The sequence below is a fragment of the Cheilinus undulatus genome, linkage group 9 (genome assembly GCF_018320785.1).
Source record: "Cheilinus undulatus linkage group 9, ASM1832078v1, whole genome shotgun sequence".
NCBI lineage: Eukaryota > Metazoa > Chordata > Actinopteri > Labriformes > Labridae > Cheilinus > Cheilinus undulatus.
In genome coordinates, this window is record NC_054873.1 from 44,024,274 (window position 1) to 44,039,860 (window position 15,587).

A 15,587-nucleotide genomic window follows, 5' to 3' on the forward strand; every position below is an offset into this window, starting at 1 on the left:
GGTTCATTACCAATCTTTGAACACTAACTTATCATTTTATTCTGAAGGAGCTGGTTGGTAGAAAAAGTAGAAAACTAGACAAATCACTGACATAGCCTTGCTTATAAGGCAATATTAAACCTGCGTACATGTTGGTTTGATTTTATTCTTATGAAAAGTGCTGGAAGCCACAGTCTTTGCTCTGTCTCAGTAACAACACTGGCTTTTGTTTCTTTTCCCCAAGCCCATCTTGAAATGAGTGAAAGGAGTTTCAGATATGCTGCTCCTGCAGCCTGGAATCTGCAGGAAAATGTATGTCTGTGGGAGTCAGACAAAAAATATGGACAAAAAATATTTCCCCAGCTAGTGACAAATTTGTCTGGTAAATGGAGCGACATCTGTAAGTTCAGGCAGACAGCGAGAGTTATGCTGATTTCACACCTGAAATGCATCACAATCCAACCACCTGACAGACATCTTAATATGCTCTATTCAAGCTGCAAGATTTGCCTGGTCTTGAGGAGCTATAACACAAACACAAAATCAACCCTCTCTACTCACTGTTTCATGTCCTGCATCTGACACTCCATGTTGTCCTGTTGTGTTCGAAGGAGCTGAACTTCATACAGCAGCTTGCTGAGATCCTCCTGACGGACTTTGGTCTCCTCACTCTTCACGATGGACACCTAAAAAAACAAACAAAAAAAAAAAAACAGTTCAGAAACTAAAGTACATGCAAACAAATGTTATTCATAATTTCCTTTTGAGCAATAACCACCTTAAATAGTGATTCTATTAATATTATGTTTTATTGGTGTTTAATGCTTATCATGGGTTTCCTGTTAACATCAGCATATTAAGGTTTGACCATGCATCCTGGTTTGGCCAGGACTTACTAAGAGAACCTGCTGCATAAGGCCAGGTAGGCTAGCTTTATGCTGATAAAGAAGTCTGAACTTTAAGAAGAACTCCAGGAGGCACAACTTCTTTCAGAAAGCACAAGGCAATGAACATGTTCTGCACACACCCTGAGTGTCCATTGCCAGTCACCAACAAGCACAAACGGTGGGTAGAGGCTGAAAGCAGCACTGTTGTGACCTATTTCAGTGAGACAAATGCCAGTGACAACCACTCACGCAGACAAAGTGTCCTGTTCAGCTCTGAACAAAACAGCATATAACTGAAAACATCATTTAACAAAGAAAAAAAAAAAAATCAAATAAAGCCATTGTAAGTGTCAAATCTGCATGACTTTAGGAGCACTGGATCGTCTAGTGTGTGATTTGTAGCCCCATGTAGGCTACGGAGGAAATAGTCGTCACAGTGAGGGTTTTGTTTCTTCACTTACATTGAGAGCAGTAAATGATGAGTTGAACCATCAGACACAGTTTTAACATTTCTTTAATGTTCAAGTGCCAAATTCAGTCACACAGGTATTTCTCCACTTAAACAACCTTTCCCACATGTTTACTGACACTTGTGTCACTAAAGGATTATTTGTGTATAGTTAAGGTTGGGTTGTAAAAGAGACTTGGCAACAGTAGTGGCATTCTCCAGTGATTTTAGAGCAGTGGTTCTCAACTGGTGGGTCGGGACCCAGAAGTGGGTCGCAGGGCTGTTTTTTTGGGGGGGGGGAATACCTCTGATATTAAAGCCCTAGGCAGACATCTATCAATATACTTTATTTTGTAAGAAAATTAGTAAATTCTGGTTGTTTTCCTGAGATTTTCACTTATTCATCCTGTTATCTTGGATAGAAATATATCAAGAAACTTAGTTTTCATATGATAATTTGTAAATGTCTTGTCACCTTTCAAAAAAACAACCAAAATGCGTAAGATGGTAAAACAATGAAATGAAATGTTTGCATGCATTTCCTCCAAGAGTGTTACCATGTCTTTTTGTTAATACTTTTGTAGTACAATGTCCACATTTCAGCATTTTTTGTTGAATTAATTTAATGAAATCGGAAATTTGGGTCCTTCACATTATAGTAGGTGGTGGGTCCTATGGCTGGATCTGTTGAGAACCACTGCTTTAGAGTGTGTTGCACCTTTAAGGACTCGCTAGGGACAAAAAAAATAAAAGCTAGGCTATACAGCACTGCAGGAGGGTACAGTTGCTTGGTGTAATTTTGTAATTTAGTGAGTTTTATAGCTGCTTTACAGTAGAGCTGAGTTCATAGGCTCACAGCAAGGCTGCCCATAAGGTGGGATAATGAGGAGAGTGGCAGAAATTGGCAATAAGTAGCCAAAAAGTGGCAAAATGGGCAGAAAACAGCAAAAAATGTTCAAAAGTGGCAAAAATGGGTGGAAAAAATTGGCAAAACCATTTAAAATAGCATTATTAAATCATTTAAACATCAGAGCCCAAAGCATGCTTGACACATTTTTCAGTTCCAAAATGAGGTGACCGGTGCTTTTGATCCAACATATCTACAATAGATCATCAATAAATCACAACCGGGGAAGGCCAAGTCTCTGAGTTTTCAAGGGCTCGGCCCAATTCCCATGAAAGGCCTGGCTCACAGTTTACACACCTACACCTGCAGGTAACTCTGGATCTCTCCTGCTCATCAGGATCAAGTAAGTTTTCTCTCCTCTCTGTGTCTTCATCAAGCAGAGGTTTTTCATCCGTGTACTCTGTGCTGCAAAAGTATTCCCTTGTAAACAGCATCTCATCTAACCTTTCAAAGCAGATGGAAAAGCCAGTTTCCTTATTTCTCACAGGTTAATCCATCTTGCAACGCTCCTGTCTGAACCGTTTGGGCCTGGTTATAAAGTGACAGGACCAATCAGCGACGAGGGGCAGTACTCTCAGACGCTTCAGAGTCATCACATAAGCAAGCAGCAACAAGAGGCCAGTGCTCTTGTTGACATTTCTTTGGTAAAAGAAGAACGGCAGTGAGTTGTTTTCTTTTCAAAAATGACAAAAGTCGAGTACTGACATGTTTATAGTCGCCATGGTTCACGGTATGCAGTTCTCTATGGATTTATTCCTCGGTAGCTGCGTACGCACACCTCGGTAGCGGCAACGACGTCACACGTTTTGTTGCTCTGATTGGCCTGTAAAGATTTGACAGTTCATCCAATCAACCTCCAATTTTTTTTTTTTTAAAGGCTCTGCCCTTTCCCAAACGCTGTATATCGAAGGTTTCCCTGGCGTGTCAGGTTACTGTGATGCATGGTTCTGCAGTCATACTGTCATGTTAAACCTCGGCTGGTTTCTGTGCTCTTACCTTCCTCTTGATGTGTTCCAGCATGTGCTCGTGTCCCTGGAGGAAGTACAGATGTTGGAACTCCGTATCGTCTCTCTCCGGCTTCACTAGACCGCTCTGCTCAATGTTGACCACTTTACGGAAACCATCTGCACACATTCACATAACAATGAACATTTAGACGGACGATAACATGGTGGCATGAAGGAAAGGAAAGGAAAATGAAGAGCATACTCACACATGTTTAGTTGTCGAACAAAGCTTGCCATGTTATTGTGTTTAAAGTACTTTGGCAGGACTTCTTTGGCAAAGCGTCCCTGATCAAAAACATGGAAGCTCGTCCCGGTCTAAAAAAGAGAAAGGAGGGAATGTTACAGTACATATCCAGGTGCTCTATTTAGTCTCTTCCAGTTTTAGTTTTTACATTTTTGATCATCTTAGGCTCATTCTCAGTATTCCTCAGCATGCCGGGACAAAATAGTGCAGTAATAATGAAGCATGTCATGATTGAAGACCTGGAAAATCTGCCAAACACCAGAGGAATCCCAGTGCATTAACAGTTTAACATAACAAAAACAGCTAACATTGATCATGAGGCAAGAGAATAGTTCAATAAGTTAAAATTCAGAGATTATTATTGATCATGGCTCTGGCCTTAGAAATCAAGAGAGACACAGATACTTCTGGCATATTCAGGGATGCCTGGATAAGCCTCAAAGTGTTAAAGCACAAATATGACACCAAATCTTACAAGCTAAGCAATCAAAACCTTTGTCTATCAGCTCAGCTACATTCTCACGTGTTAGGTGGTGGTTAGGCTGTTGAATCCAAGGTCACTAATTGGCAGAGCAGATCCAGACCCATACTGATTCGATATTGAGCTTATTTTTTACATTTGGGATTTCTATTTTGACTTGCCCAGCTCTCTTGCCTTTACATCCATTTTCTATATCTATATTTTCTTTATCCCGTTGGGAGTTGTGGGGGGGCTGGAGCCTATCCCAGCTGTCATTGGGTGAGAGGTGGGGTACACCCTGGACCGGTCGCCATTCAATCATATAAAGACAGACAACCAGGCAAACTCACATTCACACTTATTGTCAATTTTAGAGACACCTATTAACCTAATGAACATGTTTTTGGTGGTGGGAGGAAGCCGGAGTACCCAGAGAAAACTCATGCATGCATGGGAAGAACATGCAAACACCACACAGAAGGACCCTGAGTGGGAAGCGAACCGGGGACCTTCTTGCTGTGAGGCAACAGCGCTAACCCCTGCGCCACCTGCTATATGTGATGCTACACAGTAAATATTTTACCCAGATGAGGCACCAATCTGTTAATGAAGACGATGGACGTGAGAACAGCCTGCTACTGAAGAAGAAGACGGGTAAGTCTCAGAAACACAAACGCAATGATGCTCTGCTTTTAAATAAGAAAAGACAACAATAAAATAAGAGTTATTTGAGAACGCATAACTGTTATGAAACCATTTTTGTAAAACCAGCATGCCTTTTTTTTAATATCTTTACAATCAATAAAGCAGTACAATGTTAATTTTGGAAGCTATATTGCATTTAGTATTTGTCTTAGAGTAAAATGTTCTTTAGTTTTGGTCAAATTTTTGTCATTTATAACTTTTATGGTTATTAGTTAAGTCAAAAAAACCCTTTCAAAACATTTTCGTCCAGAAACAGAGTTTTTGTCAGAATTTTTCTTTATCACAAAAAAGATTTTTTTAAGCTGGTCCTAGTCTAGTCGTCTTCATGGAAAGAGTCAACTAAGATTTAAAGGTCCAGCTTTAGTTGACATAACTAACACTAAAGTGTACAGGTCAAACATCTCCAGGAAGCAAAGTACACATCTTTGGACCGTCATACAATCTGAGCCAGTGACACCGATCGACACCAATCATGATTGATCCACAAGAATCCAGATGAAATCCTCTCTGGATCATCCATCATCTCTGGATGTTTCCTCGTTTTGGTTTTTAGTCGACACATAAATCTTTTTACTGACACAGAAGTCATCTGATTCAGTTTAAGCTCTGAATGATTGTGTTAACAGGATGAGCTGTAAAGCTTCTCTTATGATGAACAAGAGAAATGGTGAGAGTGAAAAGAAAGACAAAGATGTGTAGAAGCTGTTCTGCTTTTGGTTTGTTGAAAAAAAAGAAAAAGGGAAACTAAAACTTTACATTTTATGACTTTACTTCTAAAATTAAAGTGTAAGTAAACCCCCAGCTCAGAGTGAACTAAACACCACTTCAGACTTTTGAAAAATGCACAAAAAACGGGCTGTTGGTACTGAGAGGAGGGAGGGGACAAGGACGGGGTTTTACAGATGAGGCTGGAGCGACAGCGTTGTCCCCTCGCCAGACACAGAGTCCCTCAGCACTGCTGCCTCAGAGCGATCTTTAGAGGTGGAGGACCATCCAGAGTCCCCTGAAGTATGCTGTAGTGTGGTAGTGGACCATGGTAGTCCTGAGGACTGCCTGTTTGGGCCGTTTGCTCCAGCACTAAAGCCGGCGCTCTCAGAGCCGGAGCAGTGCAGGTGCAGGAGAGGATGGGAGTGTGTCTGATTGGTAAAGTCAGTTAGAGATGGTAACATTTTACCTTTTATATAAAGTTTGTGACGTAGAAACCTACCGTCACATAAGCCCCGCCTTGTCAGAAAAGATTTTTCTAAGCAGATGTCCGTAAAAAGATGTAAGACTAGTTAAAAGATATAAAATGCAGACTTTTATCAGTGTGGGTCAAATGTCAGAAATAACACCAGCATTGATGTGTTTTAGTCAGATACTTTAGTGTACAGATGAAAAAAACGGTTAAAGTGTTCAGTACATCTTTAAAGATTTTTCTTTTAATTCTGTCCTTTTTAAGAACTGTTTGAATATTCTCTTCAACACATAGGAGACGCCATATGATGTCCAGAGAGATTCATTATTAGATATTACTCAGCATTATTCAAAATGATGCTTAAAAATAGATCATCTTCTTTGCAAAGCTTCTCCAAATTTTCAAAGGAATTGGAGAGGTAGATCTACATGACCTTGGCTCCAGGGTTATAATAGTTTTGGATTTTTCAACCCTCCTTATTTTTATTACATTTTCACTTTCTTTGTTCAATCTCAGTTTATATTTTAATTATTTTTTACTGCTGTTTTGTTAGTTTAGTTTAGTTTTTATTGTGTAAAAATGCTTTGTTTTAGTTTACTTTTTATTAGTTTTAGTGTTAGTTTTAGTTTTTCGTATACATGTCAGGGCTGAGAGAACATCAGACAATTTTTAAAAAGATATTCAAACAGGCTACTCTTCACTTATCCTTTTATTTATTTATTAAAAGATGATGTTTGAATGAAACTCCAGACATAAATCTACTACTATCTGAAGTCTTAACTGATCAATTCAGGCTATTTTACACTCCCCAGACTTGGGTTTAGGTGCAAGTCAAAGACTAAAACTAAGGAACTGTCTCTATTTTTTATTTTATTTTAGTGAGTTTCTTAAGTGCACAGTTTTTGTTATTTTTCGTTTTTTGGTAAAGCTTAGTTTTTATCCAGTTTCAGTTAACTTAAATGATTTTTTAATTTTAGTTTTAGTTAATAAGTTAGTTTTAGTTACCTATCATAACCTTGCTTGAAATTTAATTTTAGGGTGCTTTAGCACACCTTAAAAATCATATATGCTCACCTAATCTGTCACTGCAACTATTGTAACAGACAAAAAAAGAAAGAAGAATGCAGTCTGACCTCACCTTAAGAAGGTTTTTTTGTATTCTAGAAAGTACAGATGTGCAAGGCCACTAAGTGTTTGAAGAAGAGAGTGGGTGATGACATGCAGCAAAGGGCCAAGGCCAGGTATAAACCCATGGCTCCTGCATGAGGACTTTAGCCTGCTTATGGAGCTCCCAGCATAATCCAATCCACCTCATGTATATTTAATCCACTGACCTAAAAAACACCCAGAATCAACTGAAAAAGTCAGAAAATGTGCATTAACAAATAAACGGATGAGAGACAGTTAAAAAAAACCCTGAAAGAGGGCGCCAGTCTGGCTAAGAGCAGGAACCTTTATACAGAGGCTGTAGTCCTCGCTGCACTGGTCCTGATGTTTGGTACATTTCTTCCCCCAACTCTCTCTCCCCATATTTCCTGTCTCTCCTCAGATGTCCTTTCTAAATAAAGGCAAAAAGACCCCTGAAATAATCTTTAAAAGATTCTAAAACAGACAGTTATAAAGAAATCTAACCACCAGGACATCTGCCGCCCCATATAATGCTTTAAGTAAAACAGTGTCCACTCATGCTGATGTTGAAATATTTAGGGCAGAGAAGATGATAACTTCACCAGTCCCTTAGTGTGACCCTGACAACATTATTTGAACACACCTGATGTTTGAACTGATGACTGTCTGGAAATAAATGTAGTTTTAATGATAAAAAGCAGAAAATAGAAACTGTTTGGTTAAGTGTTTTTTCTTCCTCGTGATCTTTTCATCAGCAGCCAAATTCAGCCCTGTCATCTGGTCAAATGACCGCCCCCCCTCCTCCCTCCCATGAGTGATGAGTAACACTCTTTTTTTCTAAAACTGAGGGATAACTAAGCAACTGAAGAAACTTTTTTAACTGTAAACTCTAAGGCATTGTTAGTTATTGTCATTGCTTTTACATTAAAACACTTAAAGAACAAGTGTTATATTTTAAAACGATCATTCCAGTTAGATGGTGTTATTTCCTTTAACTGGTGATGCTACTTTCCTACTAATAGTCTGACAATGCAACAGCTGATGCTGCACTCTCTTACTGCAGATGACAAGCTAGTCCCATGACTAACAGCACCTGTCTCTGTTTAATATCCTACAACAGAGACCCACAAAGCAACCCGCTCCCTTTATCACACCTAAATGTTTCAGATCATTAAAAAGATTCTGATCTTAGACAAAGATAAGAGTAAATACTAAATGCCAGTTTTTAAATTATAGTTTCATTTATTAAGGCAAAAAAGTCACCCAAACCTACCTGGCCCTATGTGAAAAAGTGGATAGCCACCTTCTTTTTAAAACTGAATTCAATTTTACTAGCCACACCCAGGCCTGATTAATACCAGACCTGTTGGGTCAAGAAATCCATTAAACAGAACCAGTCTGACACAATAGAGTAGTAGAATTTCAAGAACAGACAAGAAACAAAGCCACTGATATCTATCAGACTGGAAAAGGTTAAAAAAAAAGTCATTTCTACAGCTTTAGGACTCCAGTGAACTACAGTGAGAGCCATTAGTCACAAATAGAGAAAACCTGGAACAGTGGTGAGCCTTCCCAGGATTTGCCAGCCTACCAAAATGACTCCACTAGTGTATGAACAACTCATCCAGGGGATCACAAAAGAACCAAGAACAACACCTGAATACCTGCACGCCTCACTTGACTCAGTTGAGGACAGAGTTCATGATTCAACAAAAAGAAAGAGGGGGAAATCATGGCATCCATGGGAGAGTTCCAGGACAAAAACCAGCACTAACTCTGGTTATCTTTGTTTCAAATCAAATTTGTTTGATAATCTGAAACACTTGTAAAAAAAAATGTGAACAAAAGGAAGTCAGGCAGGGAGCAAATACTTTTCACAGCACTGTGATCTGTTTTTATTCAATAAAGTGAACAAAAGGTTCGAACTTCCCCTTCACAGTCTCGTATTTGTCTTTATCTAAACAGAATAGCTGTTGAGTATGTACTTATATTTGCTAATGATAATGTGAGGCCTTAAAGCATCCATCCATCCATCCATCCATCCATCCATCCATGGCTACTCTTGGTCTCATCATCCTCATGGACAAAAAATGCAGTTGACAAACATTTTGTCATATTTTAGTTGACAAAATTAACACAGGTGGAAGAGAGAATATTTTCAGCGATATAAGTGCTTACTTTCAATACCTTAAACATCCTTTTCTGGAATGGCAAGTACTTCTTATTAAGAACTGGCTTTTACTTCAGAAGCACTTCATCTGCAACAAGTATGGGCAACTCTGGTTACCAGGAGAGCCAAGCAAAGGTTTGAAATTGTCAAAATTGTTGGATATTTTTAATTTAACCTCTGTGATTAAGTTTAAAAGCTTAAAGAAACAATTACAGCCAATTATAATCACATACCATCTTTCAAAGAACTAAACACAAATTAAATGTTGAAAAAGAAATATTTTAATTTTAACAATTTCATGGCAGATTTTGTCACATTTTGTTCATGTTTAGAATTTATTGGTATTTGAAACTGACACTGGGGCCATGTGTGGTCCTCTGGCCACTAGTTGCCCACCCTTGATCTACACTACTTGTGCTTCCACATAGCATGAGATTCAGAGGTCTTTGTCCATGTGCTGAATTTACCCTTTAAACTGTGAGATAATCTTAACAAAAATCCCTCGTTTCTAAAGCAGCCTTCACCTCCCTCAAGTCAGCCCCAAAGTCAATTTCAGATACCAGCAAGTTATAAAAATAAACAAACTGGGGCAAAATCTGCCATAAAAACATGTAAATATAAATATTTAGGTTCTAAATTTTTGCAAAAAAATTGGAAGATATAATTGACTGTAATTGTTTCTTTAAAACTGTTGTACGCACATCACTGAGTGCACATATAGAAAAATAAATATGAAGGTAAAATATATTAAAGTAACAACTACCATGATTACTCCATAGAAAAAGCAGCACGAAATGGATTTATTTAGGCTATGTGTTTATATAATTAACATCTTATATTTGCAAGTATTATAGATGATCATGAAAGCAACATATTCTTCCTTTCATTGAAGTGTTTGTAATCACAATGGTTACAGTGAGAATATCTGACAATTGTGACCATTTGGCCCTTTTGGCGTCGACAGTAACATGAATGCAGACATCAGGTAACCAAAGATCCTGATCCCTGGTTTCTAAAGACTTTATAAACTGTCAAGGGTCCTTGATCAGATTGTTTTGCAATGTGAATTTATTACAGTTTATTAATATAAATGATAAAGTACAAATTCTTGCTAATGATGTTCGTAAGTATACTTGGCAAACAGGAAAACAGCCCTGACAGCATGTGAGGCTAACTTTTTGCTAGTCTAACTGACAGGAACTGTGGTTAGTAAGCAAGCTAAATTAACTTAGCTTAGCATAAACCAATCATGATTGTACGTATATTTAAAATGTGTGTTTTATACAAACGGTATATTCTACTCTTTACTTTCACAACCCTCAGGGAGTGTTTTTTAAATCTTGCTTTAAACTAACGGTCCATAAATCCTCAAGCAATTTCTTTCTCCTCTGAATAAAAAATGGCCTGCCACATTTTCAGGTTGTGAGATTGAAAGAATGCCTCACTGCCTGACCGCTCATGATTCCTGATTTGTTGTTGATTTTGGTTCAAAAGGAGAAACTGTAATTTGTTTAGGAACCTGAATGAAGGCCAGTAGCCCCTTCTTGGATCCATTTTTGGCTCAAACTGGGCTGTTCTTGAACAAAGAGTGGGCAGTTAAAGTGGGGGTATTATGCCTTTTTCTAAAGCTTTACACCATTTCTCTGATACCCACGTGGTAGCTTCACATGGTTTACAGCTCAAAAAACTCCTCATGTTTCTCACACTGGCGTCCTGAAAAACCCTTATTTTAACCTCCGTCTGAAACGCTTCGTTTTCACTGCTGTCTCTTTAACACCCCCCCTCCATGGACCTGCTTTCCTCCAATTGGCTGATTTTCAGGAGGCTGGCCGGCAGCAGAACTCAATGTTTTGTGCCCGACCCCACTAATGTGGCTATGTTACTATGCTAGTACTTGTAAACTTTGAATGAACCGGTCCGACTGAGTAAAATATGGCGAATTTTGATATACATCCGTACGTGTTAGACCCGGAGTCTGATCCTGATAGTCTGGAGAGAGAGGGGGAAGAAAACCAGCAGCAGCGAATGATAAAGCAGGACGTATGTTTGATAAGTGTTTAATTACTGTGTTACTAAATGGCTTTGATAATAGTGGACTTATCCCTCACTGCATTTAGCGGTGTATTTATTCATCTCTGTTCATTTTGTGAGGGCGGTCTGTTCCGCTTTGCCGGCAGCACGGACGGACCAGTCAGGAGATCCTATTGCGATGACCTCATCAGTTCGCTCCATTGAAATCTCGTCTCGGGAGAATCTCGGAGAGATTCCCAACGAACCGTTTTTATCAGTTTACACTCTAATTCCAAAATTACTGCCACATACGTTTATCTTGCTGTTTGAAAATTTGCATACGTGAAGTATGGACACCCAACATTGTGACTTTATATTTATTTTTTAAAAATCGGAAAAATATAATACCCCCTCTTTAAAGAAGTAAACCAGAGTGTTTTTACTGAGCAGTATGGTTAAGAAGACTACACTTTAGCCTAGTTTTTCCTGTATGTCATTCTCGTCAGTACACTGCGGCCTAATTTAAGATCTCAAAATCACCTAAAGTCCATCAAGAAAACCTTTGTTTACAACTGTTACATGAGTGAGACTCTAATATTTACCTTTCATTTATCACATTTTTATTTCAAACAGGGGATTTCAATGCAACTGCATTACTTTCAAATACATCACTACTTCTGCAAAATCACTTGTATTTTCTTTTTTAATATTCGTCTCTTTACACGTACTTTGTGGCCCAGCGAACTCTGTCCTAAGCCAAATTAATGTCCACTGATGAATTCTTCTAATCATGAAGAAAGCGACATAAAGAACAAGATTTACCAGAGTGTCACCAGTTAATCCTACACCAGTTAAACTGTTACACCGGTTTTATACGTCAGACAAAATAAAACAATTAAGAGGTGACATAAGTTAAAACTTCTGGATGTGTTTTGTTACTACTGAGACTAAGAATAATAATGTATAATTGAGTATTTTATGATCATTTAAGGTTACAACTTTTTTAGTAATTTATTTGATTTTTAGTTTAGGACCTGTCACGGCCCTGCTACAGTATCTATGGGGCCCACTAGTAGGCCCCAGCCCACACTTTGGGAAGCACTGGTGTAAAGCTAAAAAACATAATAAATAATTAAAACTCTCTACAGTGTAGTCCAGAGTGATCTGAAGAAGACTCACCGCGCTCCAGCAGATGAGGTGGTTGGTATCTGGGTCCTCCACCAGGGTCCACAGCTTAGTAAGGAAGGCTGGAACGTTGCTGGCATAGCTGCCATCTACTCCCATGGCACCTGGAGACTCCTGCATGATGACTCCTATCCACTGCCAAGACTGCTTAAAACAGGAAACCAGGTGTGTGTGTGTTATGTGTGTGGATGTGTGTGTGTGTGGAAGGTGTGTGTGTGTATGTGCAAACTCCGAGGCTAGTCCATGATTGAGAAAGTCCACCTCTGATGATCAGTTACTGATAATCCCAAGTTTGTCTCAGTTTGTTTGATTCCATGTTCCTGCCTGCTGGTACAGTCTCACCTTGTGGATGACCACTTTGTTGTTTCTCCTTAGTTTCCTTCCTTTTTAGATAAATTCCACCCTAATCGATCGCTTTCAGTTTCTTCTTTGCTTTTGCGTTCCACTTTCTGTCCTCACTGCCACACCAGTCATCCAAATGAAAGTCATCACAGAAGGTCCACGTCAGCAGCCCACCCCTCTGCCCCCCCCCCGGCCTCCAGCTGACAATCAGGAGAGCGCCCAGTACAACAATACAGCGTCAACACAAAAGCTTCAATAATGCATCACTGTCCTCCATCAAAAGGCTGCTGGTCAAACTGAACAGGGCAGGTTAGAAAAGACAGCTCACTTCATTTTTCTGAGAGTATGTGTACATTTATTAATGCAGTAAATATACAGTACTGTTTATGTAGAAACACCACAGCAACTAAACCAGTTTCACTTTAACTGATTTAAGTCACAAAAATACACACACGATGGTTCACAATGTAGGTTTGTGTCATTATAATGAGGGGGAATCAGGGGCAGTTTTAGTAATTTAGAGGCCCTGGGTAGAGACTCATATGAGGCCCCCTCCTTAAAAGCAATCATAGTGAGTGAACATACAGTTTTGAAGCATCTCCTTTTCAGGCATCAGTGTCAGAGAACTACAGGACATGCAGGGCTGTGAAAAAGTATCTACCGCCTTCCTAATTTTTTATTTTTCACATTTGTCACACTTTAATGTTTCAGACCACCAAGTAAAGTTTAATATTAGACACCCGAGTAAATACAAAATGCAGATTTTAAATAATGATTTCAAACATTTATTATATTTATTAAGGAAAAAAGCCATCCAAACCCACCCGACTTCAGTGTTTGCAATAACTGACAATAAGTTTTTCACACCACTGTAGGGGACTTTGGCCCACTCTCCTTTGCAAATTCATTTTCATTCAGCCACATTAGTGGTTTTTCAAGCACGACCGGCCTGTTTAAGGTCTTGCCACAGAATCTCAATCAGATTTAAGTTGGGACTATGACTACGCCACTCCAAAACCTTTATTGTATTCTTAAGCCATTCAGAGGTGGACTTGCTGGTTTTAGATCATTGCCCAGCTGCATAACCCAAGTGTGCTTGAGCTTGACAGCACAAACTGATGGCCGGACGTTCACCTTAAGGATTTGCAGTGCAGATAGCAGAATTCATGGTTCCATCAGTCATACACAGCAAAATCTGCATACTCAAATTAACATTGTCTGAGTTAATATTTACACTTTTATGGTGTACATATGGGTCCACACCTCAAAGTGTTGATTTTAGTCTTTTTGGAGAGTTGGTACCTTAATATAAGTTAAGTGCCATTGTTGAGGATTCTTCTTAACACTAACAAGAGTTAGTTTGGCTTAGCACTTCTTTGTAGTTAGAAAGTTACTCAGTGTAACATTTCCAGAAAGATGTCTTTTCACTTTGGGTGTAAATTCCTAATTAAGCAATTATAATCATTTTAATATAGAAATCTGTGTCCATAATTGCTGAGGATTGAAAAATTATGTTGGACTCCTGAGTCTTGTATTTTCTGGGAAAGGTGAAATAATAATAATTATATTGATAATAACAATAACAAGAATACTACTACTACTACTACTAATAATAATAATAATTATAATATTAATACTAATAATAATATTGATAATAATAATAGCAACAAAAACAATACAACTACTACTACTACTAATAATAATCACAATAATAATATTGACAATAACAATGGCAATAATAATAATAATAATAATAATAATAATCATAAATGATAATAAAAATAATATTGATAATAACAATAATGATATTGATACAAATATAATAACAACAGCAGCAGCAGCAGCAACAACAACAATATACAATAATAACAATAAAATAGTAATAATAATGATAATAATAACAATAATAACAATAACAACAACAATAATAACAATGATGATAATCGTAATAATAATAATAAAAATACAATAATAATAATAATGATAATAATATTATTATTATTATTATTATTGTATTTTTATTATTATTAGTATTAGTATTATATAGTGGCAGAGAAATCTGGAAAGATGATTGACTATTGATTATTTTCCATAAATTGGCTAGGTTTTTTTATATATTTGTCTGATTAAATATATTTTAATTTCAAGTTTTGCATAATTCCGATTCACCAGATTTATTCTGAAATACCTTTAGGGCAATTCTGATTTTGGCCACTAGGTGTCACTAGCAGCAAAAGCATGTAATCAACTTACTTCAGCTGACATGGAGGCTGGGCTTAAACACTCTGCTCTTCCCTCTTACCACCAAACTGTAATCTTTTAAACACAAACATTTTGTGCATTCATGAGGCCTTCAAAGTTTTTTCACAATTTTTAGTGTGCTATTCTAATCTGTAACTCACTTTGCAAGTCAGAGACTCATTTTTATTGATGAAACAAATGCTGACTTGACATTTTTTGTCCTCACTACAGTGTATGTACGGGCTGAAGCTGCTTTACAAAACTCACTTTTGATGACTAAAGATATGAATAGTTCCAACCTCTTACCCCTCATGGTTAGCTAAAATTAAATTCCATCTGGAGTCAAATGCATTTTTAAAAAGGGGATGACTGACATGCTCACAGTTTGAGATGCAGCACATAGCATATTAGCCCCTTAATGCCTATTCTATCATATTTGATACAGACTTTTACAAGACCTCTGTCTAATCAGTATGATCAATAAATTACTTAAAAACCTTTTAAATGCAATCAGAAAATGATAAAAATGACCTCTAGTGAATAATCAGTTGCCAAAATAGCCTAATGTACTGTATGAAATGTGATACCAAAAAAAATAAATGTTAAATGTTATGGCAATTTTTCTTTTTTGTATTTTGGTAGAAGGTTAAATTGTAACGATATGCCGGACCAAAGGACCCAAAAGCAGACACAGGAA

The 15,587-nt window shown here is 37.8% G+C and overlaps 1 protein-coding gene across 1 annotated transcript in view; it reads right to left on the bottom strand.

Moving 5' to 3' along the window:
- Positions 1–12,427, bottom strand: part of hsf4 (heat shock transcription factor 4) — a 41,248-nt gene extending 28,821 nt beyond the window's left edge. Inside the window, exons 1-4 of the mRNA XM_041796458.1 lie at positions 12,302–12,427; positions 3,435–3,543; positions 3,218–3,345; positions 541–665 (exon numbers count right to left, since the gene is read on the bottom strand). Of these exons, the coding sequence (XP_041652392.1) occupies positions 541–665; positions 3,218–3,345; positions 3,435–3,543; positions 12,302–12,427 (488 nt within the window). The remainder of the gene's footprint in view (positions 1–540; positions 666–3,217; positions 3,346–3,434; positions 3,544–12,301) is intronic.
- Positions 12,428–15,587: the final 3,160 nt, after the last annotated feature.